At 49.4% G+C, this 26,453-nt stretch overlaps 1 protein-coding gene across 14 annotated transcripts in view; it reads right to left on the reverse strand.

Moving 5' to 3' along the window:
* The window catches only part of KIAA1671 (KIAA1671 ortholog), a 177,627-nt gene that overhangs the window by 120,429 nt on the left and 30,745 nt on the right, over nt 1-26,453 (reverse strand). For 3 of the 14 annotated variants that reach the window (XM_066370616.1, XM_066370619.1, XM_066370612.1), the window contains exons 2-5: nt 7,372-7,527; nt 6,317-6,487; nt 3,994-5,604; nt 2,144-2,231 (exon numbers count right to left, since the gene is read on the reverse strand). In XM_066370616.1, the coding sequence (XP_066226713.1) occupies nt 2,144-2,231; nt 3,994-5,552 (1,647 nt within the window). In that variant the 5' untranslated portion in view covers nt 5,553-5,604; nt 6,317-6,487; nt 7,372-7,527. Of the gene's footprint in view, nt 1-2,143; nt 2,232-3,993; nt 5,608-6,316; nt 6,488-7,371; nt 7,528-23,562; nt 23,618-26,453 lie in introns of those variants that run through there. The other 11 variants (XM_066370614.1, XM_066370625.1, XM_066370622.1 and 8 more) reach the window with 7 other exon arrangements.

The raw sequence follows: 26,453 nt of genomic DNA on the forward strand, positions 1-26,453 counted from the left end.
TAATTCATGATATCTGAGAACACACAAAACGCTGTGTTGATGGGAGAAAAGCAGGCTGCAGAGCAGTATCTTCATTATATAAGACCATTTCTTAAAAAGTGTATACACATGTAGATAAACAGTATAGAAAAGATACAAATCGAACTCTGAGTAGGAGGAAAGAGGGTGAAAAAAATAATCTTTTAATCTGACACACTTTGGCCTGACCAGGTGGTGGTGCAGTGGATAGAGCATTGGACTGGGATGAGGAGGACCCAAGTTCAAGACCCTGAGGTCTCCTGCTTGAGCGCGGGCTCATCTGGTTTGAGCAAAGCTCACCAGCTTGGACCCAAGGTCACTGGCTCGAGCAAGGGGTTACTCGGTTTGCTGAAGGCCCCCGGTCAAAGCACATATGAGAAAGCAATCAATGAACAACTAAGGCGTTGCAACGAAAAACTAATATTGATGCTTCTCATCTCTCTCCATTCCTATCTGTCCCTATCTATCCCTCTCTCTGACTCTCTCTCTCTGTCTCTGTAAAAATAAATTTTAAAAAAAATTAATCTGACACACTTTGGTTCTGTTTGATTTTTATAATATGCATGACTTACTTAGTAATTTTTAAATCTTTTTTTTTCTGTTAGAAGTAAGTCTACTTCAACAAGTTAAACAAAGAATTAACCATAGGACATGCCCATTCCATTCCTGGGTACATACCTCAAAGAATTAAAAAGAGGCATTCAGACAAAAACTTGTACACTAATGTGTACAGCACATCAGTGCTGTCAAAAGGTGGAAACAACTCAAACATCCATCACCAGATGAATGGATAAACAAAACTGGGTCTATGCATGCCAGGGAATATTACTCAGCCATTAAAAGGAATGAAGCCCTGATATTAATCACAGCATGGATGGGCCTTGAAAACATTATGCAAAGTGAAAGAAGCCAGACACAAAAAAGCTGTTTGCTGTCTGATTCCATTTTTCTGGACTCTCTGGAACGGACAAGTTTATAGAGACAGAACGTAGGTTTGTGGTTGCCAGGGGCCGGAGGTACAGGGTGGGAAGAGACTGGGTGGATAAGAAGTCTCCATCTGAGGTGATGAAAAATTCTGGAACACCACCCAGCCATGAAAAGGAATGAATTATCAAGACATGCTACCATGTGATGGGTCTCAAAACAATTATTCTCAGCGAAAGAAGGAAGACCAGAAACAGAGCACTGCTTCCATTTATAGAAAAATCTAGAAAATGCATACTAATCTATTGTAACAGCAGATCAGTGGTGGCTCAGGAGAAGATGGGAGGAGTTACAAAGAGGAAACATGCACATGCTGGAGATGTTCATTATCTTTTTTATTTCCTTGAGAGACAGAGAGAGGAAAGAGATATCAATTTGTTGTTCTGCTTATTTATGCATTTATTGTTTGATTTTTCTATGTGCCCTGACTGGGGATCAAACCGCAACCTTGGTGTATCCAGACAATGCTAGAACCAACTGAGCGACCCGGCCAGGGCTGTGCTCATTATCTTGATTGTGATGACAGCTTCACAAGTGTGCCCATTGATGCCAGACTCAACAACTGGCATATTCCACATGTGTACCGTTTACTCTATGTCAACCATCCCTCTCAATAAAGCTGTTTTTTAAAAATTACAACTCTGCGGAAATCATCAACCACAAACCAGTTACACCCAGGAGTTATTTTATGAGCTTTTTCTTAGGAAATGAACTAAATACAGATAGTTTTTGAGCAATTTGATTGCTGGTGATTTCCTTCCTGCTGCTGCTCAGTGAAAGTCAGGGTTGGGACCGAAGCAGGGACCATAATTAGAGAAACGGAGGGGGTTTCTATGAACATTTCCCAACCTTCATTAATGTCTTAATAAAGCAGACACTCTTACCGAGGAAGGCCCAGGTTCCTTTTCCTCTCTGCACAGAAGAAATAAAGACCTGGTGACTGCATGTGTAAAAAACATTTAACACCAAGGAACAGGGACTCACACCCACCATGCTGTAAGGGACTTCAAAAGTCCCAGCATTAAAGGAATATCTGTGTTATTGTTTGTGAGAGGCTTCTGCTTCCTTCCAGGGTCTTGTAGATCATAAAAACCCTTCCAGTAAGAGTATCTACCCACTGCCAAACACCACGGCCCCTTACCTTTTCTCTCGGTTCCTTAGCAAGCTCGTCACTCGGCTCCGGGCACCTCTCATACTTGATTTCATTGCTTGAAGCCGAACATGAAAACCTGGTACAGAGATCCAAGTTACCTGGAAGGGCCAGCCGCTGGGACGCCCTCCATCCCACGCCCCGCCCTGTAACTAGCTCCGGGACCCAGGGATGAAATCAGCATTGAGATCACCAAAGCAACAATGCCTGACTTGCTTTGAGAAAAGACATTTCCTTTCTGGTCGCCAAACCAACAGAGCAGGGCCTGGTGGGTACAGCCTACCTTAAGCACAGCATCATCGGGGTAGCAGGAGCCCCAGGCTTGGGTGAGGAGACCCGGGTGCTAGTGCCAGCTTTACCAACTTCCCAGTGTGGGAGCCTGGGTCAGGCTTGTGACCTCACCTGAGCCTCTGTCTCTTCATCTATAAAACGGGGATAATTAACACCTCCCCATCGCCTTTTGTAGGGCGGATAAGAGGCTACCAATGTGGTAATAGCTACATGAAGGCGTTCAGGGAAGAGGGTGCCCCAGGAGGGATAATTAATGGTTGTTGTTAGCAACCTACAGACACAACAGCAGCCCCATCGCAGACCGGTCACGGGACTCGGGGCCAGGGGCTGTCACAGAACGTGTGGGGGCACGTGCCTGTCTCTGTCTCTCCGGGTGGCTTTGGCCAAGTCACTGTCCCTCTCCGGGCCTGTTTCCCCACTTGTGAAGGGGAGGAGAGAGAAAGGAGAGTTCTGAGATAGAATTTTTCCATCTCTGAAAAGTTCCCTGGAGTGGATGCCTGAAGATTAAGTTCAGGGCTGGGGGCCGAGGAGAGAGCAATCAAACCTCTTAAACTTGACCCACACTTGGAGCCTCAGTTTACCCATCTGTCTGAGGGGAATAATCAAAGGCACTGCAGGGAGAGGAGGCATGTGAGGGCCCTTGACATGGGAGCCCCTTTCACTGTTATCTGAACTCTGGGGTTCTCAGGACTCCACATGAGAGCCACCTGGGAAGCTTTTAAAAAACTAACTGAATCAGAACCTCGGGAGGTAGGACCCAGACATGAGTATTTTTTTCCAGGTGATTCTAAATGCTGAGAGCCACTGGTCTAATTCTGGCCCAGCTGGCTGCCCTAGTTCCCAGGCTGGGAGGGCAGTCTGCCCAGTGGTCCTGCCCCTGGAAGCTCCATCCCCGGCAAAGTATGTCAGTGGCATGCATGTCATTACTGAGCCTGTGGACACGCCCAGTGGTATCTCTCTGTTGTAACTAAGAAGCCACATGTGGAAAAACAAAGGAACAAGAGATGTCAGCTTAGAAAAATCAGTATTAACCAACAGGATTAATAACATCATTAAGAGCTACAGTGCATTGGAGGGCTTTGCATGGGCAGAGCATTACATCTCTGAGTCTGTAATCCTTTAAGAAAGGCATCATGAGATGGAAGAAATCGAGGCCCAAGAAGGGAGACACTTGTCCAGGTTACCATGAGTATGACTTTGCAGGTCACTCATGGAGGTTTCTGCCACATGGCAAGTGTCCACAGACTTTAGGAAAGGAAAGCTTAGCTGTAGAGACAGGCTCCCAACTTCCTCATGGTATCTCACTTTTCCTACCCCAATCTGTGAAATGGGCACAGTATCTCCCATGTGCGAAGATGAGAAGGGACAAGAAAACCGAGCTCCTGGCCCCACTGCTGGCACACATCTCATCTGAGAAATGGAGGCTAACGCCACTCCCTCTGAGGCTGCGGGTAAAGCCAGAGAGGAAGTGTCCAGCACGGAGCCTGGCACCCTGTGGCCCCTCACCCCGGGCGGGGACAGAGTGAACCCTGCGGGACGTTCCCACTTACAGTTTGGTCAAATCCGCCGACAGTGGCCGTGCCTGGAAGGCTCTCCTCCTGACCTCCGGCTTGACCTCGGAGCCCTCAGTGGGCCAGCCTTTGATCCGCTGCTGGACGCTCACCCCTCCTTTTTCGAGCTCTGGAGCAGCTGATGGGGACTCCGGGGTGGCCGGTGGGGGCTCAGACCCCACTGCCAAGGCCACGGCGCTCTCTTCCCCAAACAGGCTGAGGCGCTTCTGGACGCCGCCTCTGGGGGCCCACTGCCCCCTCGTCCGTATCTCCCCATCAGACGCTCTGCTCTTGCCCTCGGCAGCATCTGGGCCTTTTCCTGGCCTGGGCGAAGGGGACCCGGGAGCCGTCTCTGGCTCCCCGTCCAGCTTGGTCTTCCCTTCCCCAAGCCTCTGGTCATCGCTGGAGGTGACCCTGGCCGGGCCCGCCGCAGTTCTGAGGCTGACCGGCTCTACCCGCTTAGAAAGCACCTTCTCCTTCCGTTCTCGGATCTTCTTGGCCACCTCCAGGAAGTCTGAGTCCGGGTCACGGAGGGGACCCTCCGCGTTGGCCAGACACTCCTCGTCCACCTTGGGCTCCGGGCTGGGCCTCTCGGGTCCCCGGCGCTGGGCCGCGGGGCCTGCTGCCGCCTCGTTGGCCGCCTTCTTCAGCAAGGCCTCCCTGTTCTCGAACCGGGCCGTGAGGTCCATGGACAGAGGCCTGGGCCTTCTCCACGTCTTCTCAGGAGGGGCGGGGGGCACTTTCACCCCCGCAGCCCCTCCGCCTGGGCCCGGCTTCTGAGGCTGAATGGATTCCATGAAAATGGCTGATACGGGCCTTCTCAAGCGAGCAGGCCGGGGCTCCACAGCGGGGCCGCCCGTGTCGTCCACGCTGCTGGCTTTCGAGAGAGGCTCACTTGGGCCTGTCTCCTCCTGGGTGGCAGATGGCACTGTGTCCTGTGACAGGGAGGCCGGACGGGGAAGGGTCCCCCCAGGTTTCCGGGCGGGCAGGGCGGGCTTGGCGGCCACCTCGGGCCGCGAGCCGGCAGGGAGCTCCTGAGACACACTCGCCCTGGCCTCCTGAGCCCCTCCGCCGACCCCTTTCCCCAGGGCAGGGCCGGCTTTCGTGGTTTCAAAGAGGATCACGGCGGCGGGGCTGGGCCGCGCACACCCGGCCTTGGTGAACAGGGACGAGCTTCTCCGCAGGCCCTCCCCGCCCCCCGCCTCCTGCCCCACCAGGCTGGGCATCCCGTCGGCCGGACCCTGTGCCACCACGTCCTGGCGTGACCCAGAGGCGGGAGGAGGCCCGGTCGGGCCAGGCTGCACGGATGCCACGGGGGATTTCGTGTCCGGGGCTTTCTCCCTGAAGAAGGGCTTGGGGGCGAGTCTGGGCAGCGGGAACAAGCGTGAGGGGCTCCGGAGGGGACTTTTTCCTTCCCGGAGCCGCGCTGGGGGCGCCCCAGAGGGGCTGCCGGCCTGGCGGAAGTAGGTCCGCTTCAGGGTCTCCTCCTTGGCGATCTCACCGAGGCCCGGCACTCCTGTCAGGGAAGCTATGGAGCCGACCTCGACCCGCGTCGCCATGGTTATGGCTGTAGATCCATGGGGATTCAAAACATCCAAAATGGAATAGCTGCTGCTTAAAAAAAAAAAAAAAAAGTAAATTTAAAAGTCAGCCAGTGTCTTGGTCGAAGCAAACCAGAGCACGGAGTTCTGGACAAAAGCTCCCCACTGGCTAAGCCGGGCAAGCCAGGGTCAGTGTCTCCACCTCTCTGGACTCTGGGCAAGGGGAGGGGACTAAATGGCCGTTTCTGAAGTTCCCTCAAGATCAAAGGGTGAGGAAAAGGCGCCAACGTTCTCTAGGACTTTCCAACTCGGCTGATCTCAAGGCCAGCTCTGAGGGTAAAAAGTGATTATCTCTGCTGTGCAGATAAGGAAAGCGGCTCAGAGAGGCCAAGTGACTGGCCTAAAGTCACTCAGAAAGCAAGAAGCAGTCAGAACGCGAACCAGGTCAGACTGCACGCTCCCAGCGTGAGCCCCTGTGACAGCATCCTCGAGTTCCCTCGCTCCTGCCCTGTCCCCCTATTTCATTTCAGTGCCGCCCACCAGGCATCAGGCATCCCAGCAGATCCTCCTTACGACCCTGTGCTGAGTTCCAAGCACAGAGAGGGTAAGTGACCAACACCAACTCACAGTTACCCAAAGCAAGAGTCCCTGAGGTCACCGAGTTGGTAAATGGGCCACGAAACCCATGCCTCAGCCCCCAACCCCACCAGACTGGCCCTTACCTCCCCCTCCCCTCCCCTTCCAGATGCCTTAGAAAAAAGCCATTTCAGTTTTTCACTCACCTACAGTTGTTATTAGCCTTTGGGTTCTTTTCTGTTGAACACCTGTTTTATGCCGGCTGCCTTCATCGTCTCAGTAAGACTAACGGCTAATGGTGAGGGGATACCATGAATGAGGCCTCACAGTAAGCCAAGTGCTTCCTGTGTTTTATGAATCATCTCATCCTCACAACCCTATGAGGTGGGTACAATTGATCACCAGACCTCATTCGCAGCTCAGACACAGCCCCTTGTTCGTCCGGCTATGAACGACCAGCTATCCCAGGGCAGGAGACTTCCTCTCTCATTAATCCTCCAACAACCCCAAGAGGCAAGTATATATATTATCGGTATCTCCATTACGGAGATAAAGGGAAAGGGACCAGAGAGGTGGTCTGATTTGCCTACATCACACAGCTGAAGCTTGACCTCAAATCCTCAACACATTTCAGCACTGCCTCTTTTTTAAAACTGAGTTTTATTCCTTTCTGGTCTTAAAAAGTGCCAGACAGGTGGCTGTTCTTGATTCCTGCCCGCTCTTACCCCACCTTCACACCAGTGTTCCTTTTCCCCAGACACAGCCCCAGGGTACCCCCATCTACACGGACAAACAGTTGGAGGCATTTTAGTTCAACGCAAGCCTCCCGCTTCCCCTCCTGGGGCCCTGCACTGCCGCCTCCGGCTCTGACTCACTCAGCAGCCTGCAGGAAAGAGAAGCAGACAGATTTTGATATTTTCTCTTCCTTACACGCTCAGTGGTGCTAACAGATTTCCTTCTCCCCAGCCGGAGAACACTGTCTAGACACGTTAGAAGCAGGAGAGAGAGGTAGATATGGAGAACCGGGGACTCTGAGAAAGGGAGAATTCTACCTACAGTGACACCAGGTCCTGCCCCAAATCAGGACAGCTCTTCACCTTTAGGGCCAGCCCCCCATGACCTCTGGAAACCCTGCTCCAGGATGCAAACATAGCCCGGACATGAGACACAGGGGAATAATAGGACTCAAAGGACAGAATAAAAATTCCCTGACAGAAGCCACAGGTGTCCTCCACCTCTTGGGTGCTCCAGCCCCACTTACCAGAGCTGGCAGGCTCTGGCTGGGGACGTGTGACTGCAACAGAAAGCCAGCGGGGTCACATCTCATCTCATCGCGAACGGGGCTGTCCCCACACTCCCATGGCAGAAGCCAGCGGGGGAGGGAAGGCTTGTCCCTGCAGGCTGGCTTTCAGCAGGTCTGGGGAGACACAGGGCAGCAGCCTCAGTTCCAGGGTTCCGGTGGTATGTGCACAGACGGTGCAGAAGCTTTGGCGCTCCAGCCGCGTCCGCTGGCGTCTCCTCCAACCTGTCAGACTCATGCTCCTTTCGGCTTTTCAATATTGCAGCCTCATGGATACATGTGCATAAAGAGTGTGGAGTCCAGAGTAGGTGTTCAACCAAAATCCCCCACCCAGTTCCCCTGATATGTGTTTATTCAGCGCCTACTATGTGCACAGAGGCCAATAAGAAATATCCCTGCATTTGGGAAACCCAAAGTCTGTGTGAGAAACACACATATACGAATGCTTATAAAGGGATAGGTACATGGGAGCAGGGGACCAAGAGGATGAACTGCTAGAATCAGGAGCGGTGGTCCCGGAAGACTCCCTTGGCTTAGAGGAGGTGACTCACGAACATTCAAAGTGCTGGCTGATTTGGAAGCTGTTTCTTCTGGTTCTTCTGTTCAGTAGTGTTTGTATACTGAATCTTTTGGAGGTTCTCAAATGCTTCCTCAGGGCCTTTGCACATGCTGTGCCTGCTCCTGAGAGACCCCATTTGCTCAAACACAGGCCTACCCCTGAGATCACAGCTCAGGCATCCCTGTCTCTATCCAATCTAGTACAGTCTCCCTCATACATGTCCACAGAGCCCCACACATACTCGACAGGCCTCATCATGACTACACAGTCATGCTGAATAGAGCATGATACTCCACCTCAGTCTTTCCCGTTCCATGTCAAGTCCCCAGAGGGCACCCTGAGTCCCTAGTAGTCAGTACAGTGGTCTGCCATATAATGGCATCAACTACATAATTACAGTACTGAGTCAATAGATAAATGAACAAAGAAATACTCTTCTGGCCCTGCTCCCTACTCTTCTAAAATCTTTGTACAGATGTCACGTTTCATGACACTAAACACTCTAGGACAGTGTTATTCAACCACCGGTCCACGGACCAGTCTGCCAGAAATTTCGTGCTGGTCCACGAAAGAGTTAACCTCCCTGATGCTGTATGAAGATGACAAACTCAGCGATCTCAGTCGAATTTGCTTATGCTCGGGTGATTTCTGCCTTCGCTATCCCTGAAATAATTCTCCTATTTTCATGGGTCCCAAGTAGCCAAAGGTTGAAAACCACTGCTCTAGGACATATAATGAGTTTCTCTGGGGCTGGCAGTCTATGGAGGCCACAGGTCAACCGCTGCGGATGACAGAACTCGAGCTGTGCAGAGTCTGGCTGGACACCTGGCCTCACCAGGAGAGCCCACCAGTTTCCCTGGACCACAGGGAGGAGAACCGCTGTCTAGGACCGGCCACTGCCCGACACCTGCTGTGACCATATTAACCCCACACTGTCACACCAGTCCATCTCCCCAAATGCGGAATGAATGCTTCTCTGTATGGCTTTTCCTGGGAGGGGGAGTCACCCAGAGTGACCACTGCTGACCTAGGTACAAATGTCACCCCACTTGGAGACCGCTGAGCCATCTCAGTAGCCATACTGCAGAGAAGGAAAAAGGGAAGGACAAGAGAAAGACCCTCTCGGTCTGCACCCCTCTTAACCAGAGCAGCATCTCTGTTATCTGTAATCTGCTTAACATTTCTGGGCTTCCTCTCAAGTTTCCATTTAAAATTCCTGGCAAATGCCTCATATATAAAAATATGGTTGCATGGACAAATCCATGAATTAATTAATGCATCAATTAACAAAGGGAGAAAAAAAGTTTTTAAACCACCATAGTGAATGGTTAAATAACAAATTTTGAAGTCTTCCCCAAACCCAGAAAACCCCAGGGTTCTCAGGTTTTCATGTAACCCGTTATAAAATACAAAGAAACTTACTGAAATATATGCTTTAAAATCCTACTTTAAATGCATCCCATATGTTCTGCTTTATTTAAGAGATGGTGGTCTCTTCCGAAACATTTCGGAAGCCCCCTCACACAGTGGCTAAGGTGCTCTGCCTGCCTGGACTAGCCTCGCTTGTTTTTGGAATTATTCGTGCTATGGCCAAAGCCAGGGAAACAAGAGCTCCCCAAAGAAATGTGGGATGCCTAGTGTGAACCAGTTCTGTTTTATTTTTTTATTTTATTAATTAATTTATTTATGTTTGTATTTTTCTGAAGCTAGAAACGGGGAGAGACAGTCAGACAGACTCCCACATGCGCCCGACCAGGATCCACCAGGCACGCCCTTCAGGAGGCGACGCTCTGCTGTGACCAGAGCCACTCTAGCGCCTGGGGCAGAGGCCAAGGAGCCATCCCCAGCGCCCGGGCCATCTTTGCTCCAATGGAGCCTCGGCTGTGGGAGGGGAAGAGAGAGACAGAGAGGAAGGAGAGGGGGAGGGGTGGAGAAGCAGATGGGCACTTCTCCTGTGTGCCCTGGCCAGGAATCGAACCTGGGACTTCTGCACACCAGGCCGACACTCTACCACTGAGCCAACCGGCCAGGGCCTGAACCAGTTCTGTTTTAATCATCATGGAGGTCGCCCTGGGGGACAGGCGGGGAACAAAGCTGACCCAGGGTGTCAGGAGGAGGCATTAGACCAGGAGACAGAGGCTGTCAGCCACACCCTCAAGCACCTCAAGCAGAGAGGGTTGGTAATGGGCATGTCTCTGCTCTCGCTAAACCTGCCAAGTCCACAGGATTGATTCTCCTGAATTGATTTGCAAAATTTAAAATTCCATTTCCTGCAATTTGATGCAGAGAAAACCATTTCTTTCCTGGGAATTGAGTCACCAAGTCCAATAGCTGCTGAAATTAGACAGGCATCATTCAAAGAGCATTCATTCGTCCATCCCGCTGACCTTCCTTCCTCAAACCAGGCTCTGGGCTCGGTGCTGGGGCTGAGGGGGCAGCCACGGAGCTCACAGTCTCCTGGGAAATCCGAGTAAACCACACAGGGAGAAGGCCAGAGGAGCGCTTCCTTTCAAAACCAAACAGTTTGGCAGCTTTTTGCTCAGATTCAGAGTCGTTGATTCATTCTAACAGCTGTTGCCAACTCTTCATAATTTACACCCTTAAATCCGATCTGGGAGCTCACCAGTCATTCACTCAGCCATCATCTCTGTCTGGGCGCCCTTTCCCGGGAATGCCACCATCTGGTGAGGGGTGAGAGCCAGTCCTGACACCTTCCAGCGTCTTCCGGAATGTGACATGGGCTTCCCAAGTCTGCAAACCTAAGTGATGCACTGTGCAAAGGGCCACGTGCATGCCCGTGTCCTCCCAGGAGAGCTGGGTGGCAGGAAATGTGTGGTTCATCCACCCGCGGGCCCCAGATAGAAAGGGCTCAATGTCTTGTCACTGAAATACAGGCAATCTCTCTTCTGAATCCCCATGGCTGCATCCGTAGCTCATTCATTTATTCATTCATTCCAATACGCAATTATTTAAATTAACAAGCAGCAACTATGTACCAGAGTCTGGGCCAGGTGCTGGGGACAAGACATCCAGAAAGCCCTGATCCTAGGAGGCTGACACTCAAGAAGAGAGCAACAGACAACGGACATAAATAAGCAAGATATACAGAATGTTAGATAAATGACAATAAAGGAAAGAGTAGCCAGGGAAAACTTCAACAGGAAGGGACACTTAAAGCTGGTCTCCTCACCGGCATTCCTGTCTCTGCTGGGGCCTCCTCCCATCTATTCTCCGGGCAGCAGCCAGGGTGATTGACATGCAAGCACCATCGTGTTACTCCCCTGAGCAGAGCCCATGCAGTCTCCCCACTGACCTCGGGATAAAGATCAAACTCTTCGCCTGAGGACCAGCAGGATCTTGCTCCTCTTCATCTCACCAGCTTCAGTCTAATGAGCGACACCTCCCCATCTGTCTGTCTCTCTCTCACAAGCACTCACATACTTACTTCAGCATAATGAACCCCAGACAAGTCAAAAGACGCACTGTGCTTTTCTTCACCTTCAAGCCTTTACACCACCATTTCCTCCTACCTGGCCAATCACCCCTCAACTCAAAGCTCCAAGCTGCCACCTCCTCCAGGAAGCCCTCCCTGATGACCCAGCATGAGGTTAGGTGCTCTGGTATCTAACTCCCAGTGCTGGTACTTCTCCCTCACCCAGCAGTAATCACACACATGGTAAATGTATCTGTTTTCTCCACTAGACAGGAAGCTCCTGGCTAGGAGAGACGTGGGTCCAGTCCACAGCAATATTCCTAAGGTCTGACCACCATACTATACATAGTCAGTGTGCAAAAAACCACTTCAAGGGAGAGCATCCCTGAGAGAAGAAAATAAAAATATTCAATGCAGGCGTGGGTGTGGGGAAATTGAGATGCTCATCTGCTCCCAGGGCCAATGTAAGTTATAAAAGCAATTTGGCATATATTTGCTTTCAGCTAACATTTTTTTTGAAACTCCATCAAGAGTCAGGCACCATACCAGCGACTCTGTGCACTTTTTGCCTGCTCTATTGCATGCTCTCAACAACCTTGCACTTTTCAAATGATTACTGTTCTACAAATGAGGAAAACGCAGTTCAGAAAATGAACAAGTTCCCACGTTAGTGAAATGCACAGCTAGGGTCCAACGCTTCCGACTACAAACCAGTTCCGTCCCTCCGTGTCCCCCACCCCAACAAACATACATTTGTTTTTGACTCAGTAATTCCACTTCTAAAAACACATCCCATGGAAGGAATTCAAAGGAAGAGAAAGCCATCCACACAGGTGCCCACTGCAGTGGGATCTATCCAGGCGCATCAATAACGCAGCCTGGATTTAGGGTGATAACCCTTACCTGCAAAAGCTGGGACTCCTGAAATGTCACAGAAGTTGCAATGTAGCAGGCAGACAGACCTCCAGTCCCCAGTCTGCCCAGAACGCCACAGGTGACACAAAATCCCGTCACACCGTGCATCCTGAGTTTGTGATCAGAAAAGACGGTTGCCATGGGTATAAAAGCAAAAACCTAGAAATAATTCTCACCTACACAAAAGGTGACAGTATCTCAATGATGTGTATAGTGGTCTTATTCTGCAGGTATTTTTAAAAAATATTTCTTTTTTAATTGATTTGAGAGAAAGAGAAAGGATGGTTGAGAGAGAAAGAAAAATCTCCATTTGTTGTTCTACCCGTTCACGCATTCATTGGTTGATTTATCCAGTGACCCCGGGCTCTAGCCTGCAACCTTGGGTTTCAAAGGACTTCGGCACTCAACGCTCTATCCACTGCACCACCACCAGCCCGGCCACTGGTTGATTCTTGTACGTGTTCTCACTGGGGATTGAACCCACAACCTTGGCATATCCAGACAATGCTCTAACCAACTGAGCTACCCAGCCAGGGCTATTCTGCAGCTTTTCAAGGTGAGGGTTGGGAGGTCTGGGCAGTCAAGGGGAAAGCTCTTATGAAAATCCTGTTGGGGGAGGTCAACAGACAGGATATCTTTTGTACTCAAGGCTATGACAACAGCAGAGGTTGTTTATGGTTGAGGTCAGGAAGAGAAAAGGGACAGATGGGGGGAAAAAAGTGTCAGGGAACTGAGATGGAATTGTTGGTACACTTTTAAATTCCTTTTTACTTTATTTCCATGAGTGCTGTTCTTGCAGATAGATTTCTTTTTTCAGTCTCCCCATCCGAGCTTCTCCAGCTCTCTCCTGCCCATTTTCAGAACTTTCAAAAGCCAAGAATAAAAATAACTATTATTTATTAAGCATGGTATCAAGTGCTTTACAAGAATGACCTCATTTTGCCCCCTTGACAATCAAAGCGGGTCCTCTCATGACCCCGCCTTCCAGGTGAGGCCATCAAACTGGAGGAAGGAAGTGACCTGCCCATGACCAGGTGCGGCTGGAGTCGTGTATGCTGATGTCCCCCCCCTCCCCACTCACCCCGTCAGAGTCAGATTTCTTCCAAACTTCACACGGGCTTAACTGCAACAACTGCTTTTTATGATGTTCAAATGTAAGATACTTCACACACTTGCTCCAGGCCTCAGTTTCCCTACTGGTAACAAGGGATCACTGAATTCATTCCCTATGAGTTTAAAGATTCTGCAATTCTGAGCTGGCTTCAACCCCAGACTCACCAGGTCCGTATTACCCTCTTCTCTCTGCAGTGAGTTCATCCGCTCCCAGGGAGCAGTGAGCTCATCCCCACGAAGCCCAGCTTTCTGGATTCCGAGATACGTGCTCGAAAACCTTCTGGTCCCCCTCCCCACTCCCCAGATTCCTTCTGAACAACAGGTGCTCAATACAGGATTATGGAGGAACTACCTAAAATTCTTACTCCCCTGTCGACAAAAGTAGTGAGAGTTGTTTCTGACTGAGTGTGCCCGATTTCTGCAAGACTCCTCAGAGCCTTTCATGTACTAATTTGTGTTTTAGACACCGCAAAGCATCCTCCAAACTGCTTCACTCCTATCCCCCTTGTCCAGGTGCAACTGCCCATCTGGAGGAAGAATGTTACAGCTTATCTTTACGCCTCTACTTAAACATCCGCCTTTTCAGTTTTCCTGGGCCTGTCCCTTCCTGCTATTTGTGCTATTTCTGAACTGGCTGCAGCACTCACTGAAACCATTCATCAAGCAGCATTTGTTTGTTTGTCTTTACCTAGATCAGGGACAGGCAGACTGTGGTCTACAGGCCACATCTGGCTCACTGCCTGTTTTTATAAATAAAGTTTTATTGGAACACAGCCCATTTCTTTACATACACAATCTATGGCTTCTTCCAAGGTATTAAGACAGAGCGGATTAGCTGCCTCAGAAGCTATTTAGCCCAGAAAGCCTAAAACATTTACTATCTGGACTGTTGAAGAGTTTGGGGACACCTGCTCTAGACTGTGGAAGGCTTAGTCCCCTGCGGTGCTAGACTCAGCCGAGGATGTGGCATTACCCTCTTTATTTATTTATTTATATTGATTTTAGAAAAAGGAAGGGAGAGAGAGAATAAAACAATGATTTGTTGTTCCACTTATTTAAGTATTCCTTGGCTAATTCTTGCAGGTGCCCTGACCAGGGATTGAACCCACAACCTTGGCATATTGGGACAATGCTCTAAACAACTGAGCTACATGCCCAGGGCCACATTCCCCTCTTTAAAACATCCAAAGCTCTTATACTATTCTGGCTCCACTAGATCTCTCCAGGCACTCCACACGATAACTACAGAAAATTTACAAAATGCAGATGAGCAAAAATGTTTCTCACAATCCAAACCCTGGCATTCTGAGGTACATCAATGGGTACCTCTCCAATGTAAACGGGAACTTTTCTGTCAAAAGAAAAAGTAAATCAAACCATGACTGCTATTCAAGAACTTGCTTTTTTGTTAATTTCAAATTATGTCACGAACATCTCTCACATCCATAGCGGCACAACCTAGCCCAGTGGTCGGCAAACTCATTAGTCAACAGAGCCAAATATCAACAGTACAATGATTGAAATTTCTTTTGAGAGCCAAATTTTTTAAACTTAAACTATATAGGTAGGTACATTGTTGTTAACTTAATTAGAGTGGAGTACCCTTTGTGGAAGAGCCACACTCAAGGGGCCAAAGAGCCGCATGTGGCTCGGTTTGCCAACCACTGACCTATACTGCCGGTACTAACGCTTCTGTAGTATTCTGCTACACAGAGAGCTCATTATTAGAAAATCCAACCCCCACTGCTGGTTCATTAGGTTGACTCCAATCACTGACCACTAAAACCTGCAATGAACACCCACATGCAATTACTTTGCCGGGAGAAATTTTGCCTAGAAGTGGGCTGACTGGTTCAAAGGGTATACATCTTTTTTTTTTTTTTAAGAGCTTTTGCTAGATGCAGCAGGGACCATCACACCTCAGGGAAATACATCCCTGCTGACTTCAAAGCTTCAGAGGTCAGAGTTTGCAACCTCTCCCCTGGACAGACCCAATAAAGATGTCTAATGAGCCATAAACCAGGGCCCCTGGCCGGGCCTGCCCTCACTGGTTGTAGTTTACAGCACAATCATCACAAACTTGACTGTTAGGTTTGCAAAGGCCATTAGAACAGCTCGCAGAGGAGACTCGAGCCCAGAGGCCATGTCCGGCCTGGCCTTGGACACGAGGGGGCAGGAAGGAAGACTCGGCCCAAGAACTTATGTTCCCAGCAGAGGAAATTCAACTTCAAGGCTCCATTCAACACAACACACGGGAAAATGCTGGACTCAGAAAAATGGGAGCACAACATGTTCCCTCTTTAGGGAGGTTGAGGAGTGCATACTGCATTTCAGGGAAAAAAATTTCACTCCCTCCAAGTACAAGTAGATTTCTGAGGGAATTTCCTTATTTTGGCCCAAGAGCTGAAAAAAGCCCAGCCCCTGGGAAAGTCTCTCTGGCTCTAAAATAAATGGCTCCTACCCATCCACTGCTTTTGGACAAGGTCAAGAACTTTGCCAAAATTAAGTAACCTGGTCTACACTGCAGACCCTGCCTACAGTCCCAGATTCTTGAAAGGGTCCCATGACTTGAGTGTCTTTTTCATTTCTTCCTTCTCCATGGAGACCCCTTTACCCATAGCACAATTTTTATTTGCCCAAATCAAACCCCTCCTTTTAGAGCACTTTTAAGGGACACTTCTTCCAGGAAGCCTATCCTGATTTCCTAGCCATGGTGACTTCCAACCTCCCTTGGCAATTTACCTGATTATAATACCCTGTATCAGAGATAAGCCTGAAGTTCTCCCTCTTGCAAGATTTACAGCCCTCCTCCCTTGCCAACCCAGGGCATAGATGCCTGCATTCAGGGTTCCCCTTCCTAGAACCTATTTAACGCCTGGCGCATGGAAGGCGGAATAGGAGAGTACTGGGTTCACTGGAGGCCGGGAGGCAGCCCCTGTGAGACACAAGATGGTTTAGGTAACGCTTAGGAGGCTTTGATATTCAGGCACAGCATGAAGCTTCTGTGAATGACACTCTGTGAAAGCTGTTTCTTTTCTGACTCTCATGGGAGCCTTCTCTGCTTGGTCCCACTTGAACACCTACACCTCCATTACCTGCTAATCTCCCAATTTAATAATGAGCAAACAATCCCAAGCTCAGGCCATCAGCTATAGCCGTAGATTTTTTTTTTTTTTAAATATTTTATTTATTGATTTTTTTAGAGAGAGAGGAGTGAGAGAGAGAGAGAGAGAAGGGGGAGGAGCAGGAAGCATCAACTCCCATATGTGCCCTGACCAGGCAAGCCCAAGGCTTCGAACCGGCAACCTCAGTGTTCCAGGTCAACGCTTTATCGCACTGCGCCACCACAGGTCAGGCCTACAGCCGTAGATTTTAAAGCATAATTTTATTTTCATTGCGTGCAATTTTGCTGTTATTTCTTTTATTTAAGACAAGTGACACTTGACTTGCTATTTACAATAGAGATTTTCGTAAGGTTATTTAAATTTTTTATTTAACTTTTGAAAAAGTGAAAAGTTTAAAAATAAAATAATGGTGCAAGGGTTATGGAAATCAGCAGCAAAGTGGAGTAAAATGCTGCAGATGCAGTCTCTCGGGCAGCTTCCCTCCTGAAAGCTGACAAGCCTTCCTAGCCTCTGTTGCAGCTAGGAGGGACCATGTGATCCAGTTCTGACAAGAGACAGAAAGAGAAACGGCTAGAAGACTTCTAAGGAGGCTTTTGCTAGCTGATAAAACAGGCCGATGCAGCTTGTAGTGCTCCCTCTTGTTCTTCCTACCTGGAACAAAGATGTGATGCCTGGAGCCAAGGTAACCATCTTGGGACCATGAGGTAACAAGGGCTACTTTAAGGGTAGTGGCATGGAAAAGATATTAATGACATAGCTGAGCCACTGCACTAACTTTGAACCACTCTCCTCTGGATTTCTTTTTTTTTTTTTTTTTTTTTTTTTGCTTTTCTCCAAAGCTGGAAACAGAGAGAGACAGTCAGACAGACTCCCGCAAGCACCCTACCGGGATCCACCCGGCACGCCCACCAGGGGCGATGCTCTGCCCACCAGGGGGCGATGCTCTGCCCCTCCGGGGCATCGCTCTTCCGCGACCAGAGCCACTCTAGCGCCTGGGGCAGAGGCCAAGGAGCCATCCCCGGCGCCTGGGCCATCCCTGCTCCAATGGAGCCTCGGCTGCGGAAGGGGAAGAGAGAGACAGAGAGGAAGGAGGGGGTGGGGGTGGAGAAGCAAATGGGCACTTCTCCTGTGTGCCCTGGCCGGGAATCGAACCTGGGTCCCCCCCCATGCCAGGCCGACGCTCTACCGCTGAGCTAACCGGCCAGGGCCTCTCCTCTGGATTTTTGATGTTGTTATGTAAAAATAATAATAATAATGATGTACTATTTAAGCCATTGTTAGGTAGTTTTCTGTTACATGAAGGCAAAAGCATTCCCCTATAAAACACAGGGAGTTTGGTACAAATTGGTTAAATGGACAAATGTCTTCTAAGTAAACATAGTGAACATAGTGCCTTTGACAAGCCACTTCACCTCTGAAAGCTCGTTTTCTTCATGGATAAATTAAGTTCAATGTGACCTACCTCAAAGGACTCAAAGGATTAAAGGAGATGGTGCATATAAAACACCTATCAGTGGACTCGGCACATAGATGGTTTCTGCAAATGTGAGATAAATGAAAGAGTGAAGAAACAAAAAGAATACGAAGCCTAATGGAGGGAATAATTATGAGTTGGTCCAATGTTTTTTTGAGGGGTGGAGACAGGACCCAAATTCTTTAAGACTTAAAAGAAAAGCTCTCTGATCAAAGAACTCAGGATGCTGATTCAGGGAAGTCCACACATCCCCACTCTCAAACTGTACCCATTTCACAGCTGGGGAAAGGGGAAGGAAGGGCGGCTGCCTAAGTGGATACTGTTTGCAAGGCTGCCCAAGCTGCAATACCAGCCTCTCACCTACACAAGCCTTGATGAGAATCGGGGGGGAGGGGGGTGTAAGTGCCAAAGAGTGCAAACACCAAAGAACACCGCCCAACCAGGGTGCAAGAAAACCTGGAGGATGATCAGGACTGAACCCCTGTCCCAGACATGTAAACAGTCTCGGGTCCATCCCTGGCCGCTGCACAACACCCGCCCCAGCCATTGCTGCCATGGCAACGGACCTGCAGTGATAGTTGACATGTCCTCTCCTGGTTTTCCCAGGAGGATAACTGTGCCTCCCACGTCCTGCAGGCAACCTGTTCCTCCTGGATCAGCTCCTACCACCCTGTAAGCCTGTTAGGGCCTGGCACTGCCAGCCTCGGAGTTCGACAGACAGGCCCTGCTCCTCGCACATAGCCAGGGCCTTGGCTGAAGGTATATACCCAGCCTCACTACCAGAAAGAGACAGACCCCAGTGAGCTGTCCCAAGCTTATTCAATTACTTTGTCCTCCAACCTATTAAGTGCTGGGACCTGGAAACATCTGATATTAATAATTACCATCACCAAATCACTAATTGGGCACAGATTTTGTGCCAAATAGCACATTAAATGGATTTTCCATTTAATCCTCTCTCTGAGGTGGGTCGTAAGATTAGACCTACTTGATGGATGCAATAAGGTCTGGGGAGGTTTAGCAATTTGCTCAAGGGATGGAGCCAGGACTTGAACTCGGTCAGCCACACTCTCCATCCCACCCAATTAATCCAAGCAGGACCACCGCTGTTATTAGCTGCTACCCATGGGCGGGGCGCTGTGCCGACGGCTATACACTTAATTAAATAAAATCAATTTACTTTAATTCATTGAAGGGATCCATTCAATGAATGACCTTCTAGGGTTGATAATATTATCATCCCATTTTAGAGGTAGGTAAACTGAGGCTTCAAAAAGCAAAGATATTTGCCGAGGTCAATCGCTTAGTAAGTTAGAAGACCTGGGATTCCGCTCAAGCTGTCTCCGGAGTGTGGGGGCTTTGCCATTTTGTTGGTCACTCCCACCACCGGGCACAGGGCCAGCTGGGTTCAGGGCAGGTTTGCAGATAAGTTTTGAGGCAGAACCTGCTCTGGAGAAGCAGACAGAGCCACAGATGGTGACTACTGCAAAGAAGTAACACTGAGATCACCAGGAGGAAGAGCTTATGGCAGACGGAATAACGCTCCTCACAGATGCCCAGGTCCTAACCCCCAAAACCTGTGACTCTGTTACCTGATCGGCAAAAGGTCTTAACAGATGTGATTGAGTGAAAGCTCTTAACATGGGGAGATTATCCTGGATTATCCTCGTGGGCCCAGTGTCACCACAGGGTCCTGATAAGAGCAAGGCAAGAGAGTCAGAGAGAAAACAAGACGAAGGCTTCAGAGACCAGCGCGACGTGGGGCCACAGCCGTGGGACGCAGCAGCCTCTAGAACTGGAAAGGCCTGGAAACGAGCTCTCCCCTAGAGCCTGCAGGAGGAACGCACCCCTGACAGCCCACATTAGACTTCTGAGCTCCAGAACTGTACGGGAATAAACTTGTATTGTTGAACCACTAAATAGGAAACTCACACAGAGGTCAACCTGGCTGGGGAGAGAGAAAGGGGAGGGCTTCCTGGAGGCAGCAGCATAGAGCTGAATGGTTGCCTGAATAACTCCAAAGTTTAGGCCTCCATGAAGTTCTCTGGGATTGTCGCCCCAGGACCACCAAGAGCCTTCATCACCCATTCTCCCATTCCTACTTGTTAGGCCTTCCACAGCCTCAAATTCTGAAAGATACACACGGGCACTGTGCGGTCCAGGTAGCTACAAAAACTTTAACGTCAACTTAAAATGAAATAAAATTGCCCTGGCCGGTTGGCTCAGCGGTAGAGCGTCGGCCTAGTGTGCGGAGGACCCGGGTTCGATTCCCAGCCAGGGCACACAGGAGAAGCGCCCATTTGCTTCTCCACCCCTCCGCCGTGCTTTCCTCTCTGTCTCTCTCTTCCCCTCCTGCAGCCAAGGCTCCATTGGAGCAAAGATGGCCCGGGCGCTGGGGATGGCTCTGTGGCCTCTGCCTCAGGCGCTAGAGTGGCTCTGGTCGCAACATGGCGATGCCCAGGATGGGCAGAGCATCGCCCCCTGGTGGGCAGAGCGTTGCCCCTGGTGGGCGTGCCGGCTGGATCCCGGTTGGGCGCATGCGGGAGTCTGTCTGACTGTCTCTCCCTGTTTCCAGCTTCAGAAAAATGAAAGAAAAAAAAAATGAAATAAAATTTTAAATTCAGGCCCTCAGTCCCACGAGCTCCATTTTAAGGGGTCCATCCATAGCCTCATGAGGTGAGGTAATTACTAGACAGCGCAGAAAGTCCCACTGGACAGCACTGTGCAATCCTGACAGTCAGATGTGTAAACTGAAGCTCAGAGAGACAGAGTCACACGGGTGGGGAGGGGCGGGTGGCACTCAGTACCCGGATCTGCCAACCTCATTCTCAACTTTACCAACACAGTAAGGCATCGGCCACTGGGCTGGTTACCCCCACCCCCAGCCCAACCTGATTTGACTGAAACCACAAATTATTCACCCATTGTAAGGAGTCATGACCTATGGCATCACTGAGAACAGTTTATTCTGACCTTTTTGTCTCTCTGCCTTAAACACAGGTGGGTAGAGGAGAGGCTCTGCTTAATGAAGGGTTCTGCTTAACGGAGGCTCCAGGAAAAGCCGCTCATTCAGGGCACAGCGAGTCTATGGTTCAGACTGAGCAGTGCCACGTGCCCGAGGGGTCAACCCTTGCCCCCGTGGCCCCCAAGTCCATCAGCATCATCAACTGGAATACAGGGCCTGAATACTACAATACATACGAGAGGGCACTATGGTTCAAGTTCATGTGGAATTCTCTCGGGATTCGCTGAGAGCTATGATGAGCTATAATGAGTACAATCAATCTTTTACACTTTTAGCTAAAGGCAGTTACAAAGAGTTTCAGGGGGAAAATACAGTTAAAAATAAGTTTTGGCCCTGGCCGGTTGGCTCAGCGGTAGAGCATCAACCTAGCATGTGGAAGTCCCGGGTTCGATTACTGGTCAGAGCACACAGGAGATGCGCCCATCTGCTTCTCCACCCCTCCCCCTCTCCTTCCTCTCTGTCTCTCTCTTCCCCTCCCACAGCCAAGGCTCCATTGGAGCAAAGATGGCCCAGGCACTGGGGATGGCTCCTTGGCCTCCACCTCAGGTGCTAGAATGGCTCCAATTGCAATGGGGCAACGCCCCAGATGGGCAGAGCATCACCCCCTGGTGGGCATGCCAGGTAGATCCCAGTCGGGTGCATGCAGGAGTCTGTCTGCCTGCCTCCATTTCTAACTTTGGAAAAAATACAAAAAATAAAAAATAATAAGTTTTAAATTCATTCCCTGGGGGGTGGGGAAATGGGTGGGTGGGGAACAGAGACAGGAGGGAGATTTCCCACTGTCCACACTTCAGTAATTTTCCATCCTGAATCTTGTGAATGCGTTACCTAGCCAAATAGATAAGACAGACTTAAAATTTAAAACGTTTAGGTGCAATGTGGACTGTTAAGATCCCAATTCTCATTTTATACAGCTGCACACGGATGGGCATATAAATATGAATGCACGCATACTTCGAGAAAATGTATCAGGAGAATATATGGGAAATATTCAGAGAGGTTAACTCTTAAGAAGGGGAAGATGAGACTATAGATGATTTTAATCTTTTTGCTTAGTTATAATTTTTAATTTTTTACAATGATAATAATAATACAGTAGTTTCTATTTATTGAATGTGCAGCCGGTTTTGTGTGCAATACTTCACAATCAATGAAACTCATTTCTCCCAGCAACCTCTGAGGCAGGGAGCATTTTACTCCCATTCTACAGAGGAGGAAACTGAGGCTCAGAGACACTAAGATCACGAAGCCCACCCTCTCAGTTCCTCTGCTGTGCTGTCTTCTGATAACATGAATGTGTTTGTAATAAAGAAAAATTTTAGGCCCTGGTCAGGTGACTCAGTGGATAAAGCATCATCCTGGCACACGGTGGTCGTGGGTTTGATCTCTGGTCAGGGCACATTCGAGAAGCAATCAGTGAGTGCACAACTAAATGGAACAACTAAGTGGAACAAGGAGTTGATGCCTCTCTCTCTCTCTCAATGGGAAACAAATTTTTAAATGCTAAGTGAAAACACAAAAAGAAACAGACTGAATTTCTGAATAGTACACAAACATCAAAGAGCCCAGGCTTTCTGGAGGAGGGTGCTGCAGACACCCTGGTGCTCGGCCCTCTGCACTCACCCCAAATGCAGAGGCTGCTTCCTGAGGGCACCCTGGTTCACTGGTGGGGGTTGGGGTGGGGCTCCTGCCCTGGGAGGGAGCACGCTCAGCCAGCAGGCAGCTCAGGCCAGAGAGCCCGTGGGTCAGTGCCCCAAGGGCAGCTCTCGCCCAAAGACAGACTGAGGGGACCTGGTGTATCAGTGCCCCAGCTGCCCCGTCTCTGGGGGAATCTCTGAGGTGAGTGACCCACACTGTCCCGATAGCACACACCATTAGCTCCTGGCCTTCCGTGTCCCCCTGCGCACTTACCCAGCAGTGTTTCCTGGGGCCACCTCCCCAAAGAACCACTATGCTCCCATCCACTCCTCAAGGCGCGGTGCTGGGGAGCCTGACCGGAAGCACCTCTGGGTGCTCAGCATCGCTGCCTCTGCCGGTGGTTACCAATGGTAACCAGGAGCAGTCCTCCTCCCTCAGGTCACGGGGACAGCCAAATTACCAAGCACTTCCTAGCTGCTGGGGAAAAAACTGCAAGTGGTTTTTCTTCCTGTATCACTGAACTACAGCCCCTCCGTGACAAATGCTGACCAGAAATGAGCCGATCCTGCCTGGACTTTAGGGCAGGATGCTGGGAAGGGGCCGACCCCAGGAGCATGTATGTCAGAGAGAAGGATGCTTCCAGACTCAGAGGCAGGGCACAAGCTGGTCAGAATCACACCGAGGACATGGGGTCCCTGAGTCATGATGCAATTTTTAATATATAACATATATACACATTACTACACACATTCCATGTATTTATAGGTATTATTATTTTATATATGTACATGTATTGTATATCTTATATAACTAACATAGCATAGTGCTTACTATTATATATTTATTTATAATATGTACTTATAGCCTGACCTGTGGTGGCGCAGTGGATAAAGCATCAACCTGGAAATGCTGAGGTCGCCGGTTTGAAACCCTGGGCTTGCCTGGTCAAGGCACATATGGGAGTTGATGCTTCCAGCTTCTCTCCTCTCTCTCCCTCTCTCTCTCTCTCTGTCTCTCCCTCTCCTCTCTAAAATGAATAAATAAAAAATAAACTATACTTATTTATATGAAATAAAGATTGCTTTTGCCCAAGGGTTCTGTAAATACAGGTTCTCCCAGCTATAGGAATCCTGAGTTAGCTGCCAACAGGTCCACACAGCAGGCATCATCTGAAAACGAGCAGCCACTCCTGCCTGCCCAGCTCTGGAGAAAGGCCAGACCGGCCTGGCTAGTCGGTCCAGCCCGGGGCTCACGGGTTAGCACTGTTTAAAATAGAAAGTTCGCTAAAGGGTGCTAAGAGATCATGACTGCATCCAGTCCTACTCCATCTGCCTCTCACATCTGCCTCCATCTGCTACCCCCCAACAGCTCTTTGTCCGCTCCCTGGACCAACCCCCCCCTCCTGCTCTGTCCAGACCACTCCCTCTCTTGCCAAGAGGACCCCATCTCTCCGCCTCCTTCCTGGCACCTCCCCCGCACCGGAGTGGGCATGACCTTTCCGAAAGGCCAACCGGAACATCTCATCCCCTCCACAAAACCCTTTCAGCAGGTAAAACAATGAAGCTTCCAGAAGAAAATATCAGGTAAATGAATCTTAAATAAAATTAAGCAACACTTCCGTTCATCAGCAGACACCATGAAGGGAATGAAAAGGCAAGACCTGGGCTGGGAAAAAATATTACAAATAAATTATATCATATGCAGTCTAGATGGATATTATATATTTATGAATATAATTTATCCCATTCGGTCAATAAGCACGTGAAAAGATGCTTAATTTCACTGGTCACTAGGAAAGCACAAATTAAAGTTACAGTGAGAAACGACCCCATATCGGCCATATGGCCAAAACTACAGAGACCGACATTAGCGAGCGCTGGCAGGGGTGTGGAAAGGAAACTGGTTTTGAATCAGCACAAACATTCTGGAACACTGTTTGGCAGAACCTTCTAACGCGGACCTACACCTAAGCCGTGACCCAGCAATTCCACTCCTGAGTATTCAGCCGACAGAAATGAGTACTCGGGTCCACAAATACATGCACACGAGTGCTCATCACAGCTTCCTGTGTAACAGCCAGGACCTGGGAGCGCCTGACTGTCCATCACAGTAAACTGGGTAAATTGTGGCATAAGCACACGATGGAATGTAAGACAGCAATGGAAAAAATCAAACTACTCACACACACACACACACACACACACACACACACACACACACACACACACGGCTAAGTATCACAGATATCCTGGTGAGCAAAGCAAGGAGGGCCCAAAAGACTATGTATGTACTATAACATTTCACTTACAGGAAGTTCAGGAAATGGGCAAAACTACTCTATGGTAGACTAGGTCAACTGGGGGATTTTTAAAATTTTTATTTTTATTGATTTTTAAGGAGGGAAGGAGAGAGAAAGAGAGAGAAACATCAACTTGTTGTTCTGTTTATTTAGGTACTCACTGGTTAATTCCCGTATGCGCCCTGACCAGGGATTGAACTCACAACCTTGGTGACTCGGGACAACACTTGAACCAACTGAGCTAACCAGACAGAGCACTCTGGAGATTACTGAGTAACAGAGGTACAAGGAAGCTTCCTGGGGGACTAGAATGTTCTATGTCTTAATATGGGTGACGGTTACATGCTGTGTACACATGTAAACACGAATAAAGCTTACACTTAAGATCTGTATACTTTATTATGTGTATGTTATGTCCAAGAACACAAAACCTAAAATTTCCAGTGGCCTGCGGGTGCTTATGAAACAAAGCCACACCCCTCACCATAGCCCTGTGTAATCTGCTCCTACCAACCTCCAGGACTTCTTGCCAAATCCTCCACTCCCCCCACCTCCCAGTTCTGCTCTTCCTAGAGATCAGTTTGCTTTAACCTGGAGGGAGTCAGGATCGGTACAAATTCCACTCTTGATGGAAAAAAAGACCAGCAGGAAACTGCCAGTCACCTTCTCTTTTTCCTGAGTGATGTCAGTACCCACTCCTGGTAATGTAGCAACAGTGCCCTGATTAGATGCCTCTTCTTCCAGGAAGTCTTCCCAGACTGCCCATCCCCATCCCAGGTAGATTATGGTTCCCACAACTCTCAGCTTCTTTGTGACACTGACCTCACTGTTTTAAGCCTGTTTACTTCTCTGCCTCGTGCCATAAGGGCTGAGACCCCCTCTGTCCTGTTCCCTGCCTTACTGACAAGAGCCTAGCAAGGTGCTTGGCACACAGCAGGTATACAATAAACATTCACTAAAACCAGTGAATGTTTGAATGAGAAAATGAGTCATTTGATGGAGGATAAGAATGAGATGGGGCCAGTAGTGATTCTATGCAACCCCCCTGATATACAGAAGGTGAAATTTGGATCCAGAGAGGGCAAATGACTTGCCTAAGGTCACACAGTCAGGCATAAATGCAGCGTAGCACCTCCTGGACACACTGTTGGACACCCACCACCACCAGATCCCCTTTCCTGGTGCTGTACCCTTCCCCCAGCTGCTGTGAGGTTTGTCTGCTAACAGTTCACAGGTACACCCTCTTCCAGGACAACTGTCTTCCAACAGGCTGGCCCAACACCCCCATCCCTCTCTATCAACCCCCACAAACTAGGGCATCCGTCGCCCATGAGGCCACAGGTGGGACCTGCTCTGTGGTTCCAGAGAAACTAAACTCTGTGGAGAGGTGTCACCTCTCCTGTCCCCTCCTGCTTTCCTCCCCCCACTCCTGAGCATGTGCTCCAGTCAGTCACCTCTCCTG

Source organism: Saccopteryx leptura, chromosome 2 (genome assembly GCF_036850995.1).
Source record: "Saccopteryx leptura isolate mSacLep1 chromosome 2, mSacLep1_pri_phased_curated, whole genome shotgun sequence".
Lineage (NCBI taxonomy): Eukaryota > Metazoa > Chordata > Mammalia > Chiroptera > Emballonuridae > Saccopteryx > Saccopteryx leptura.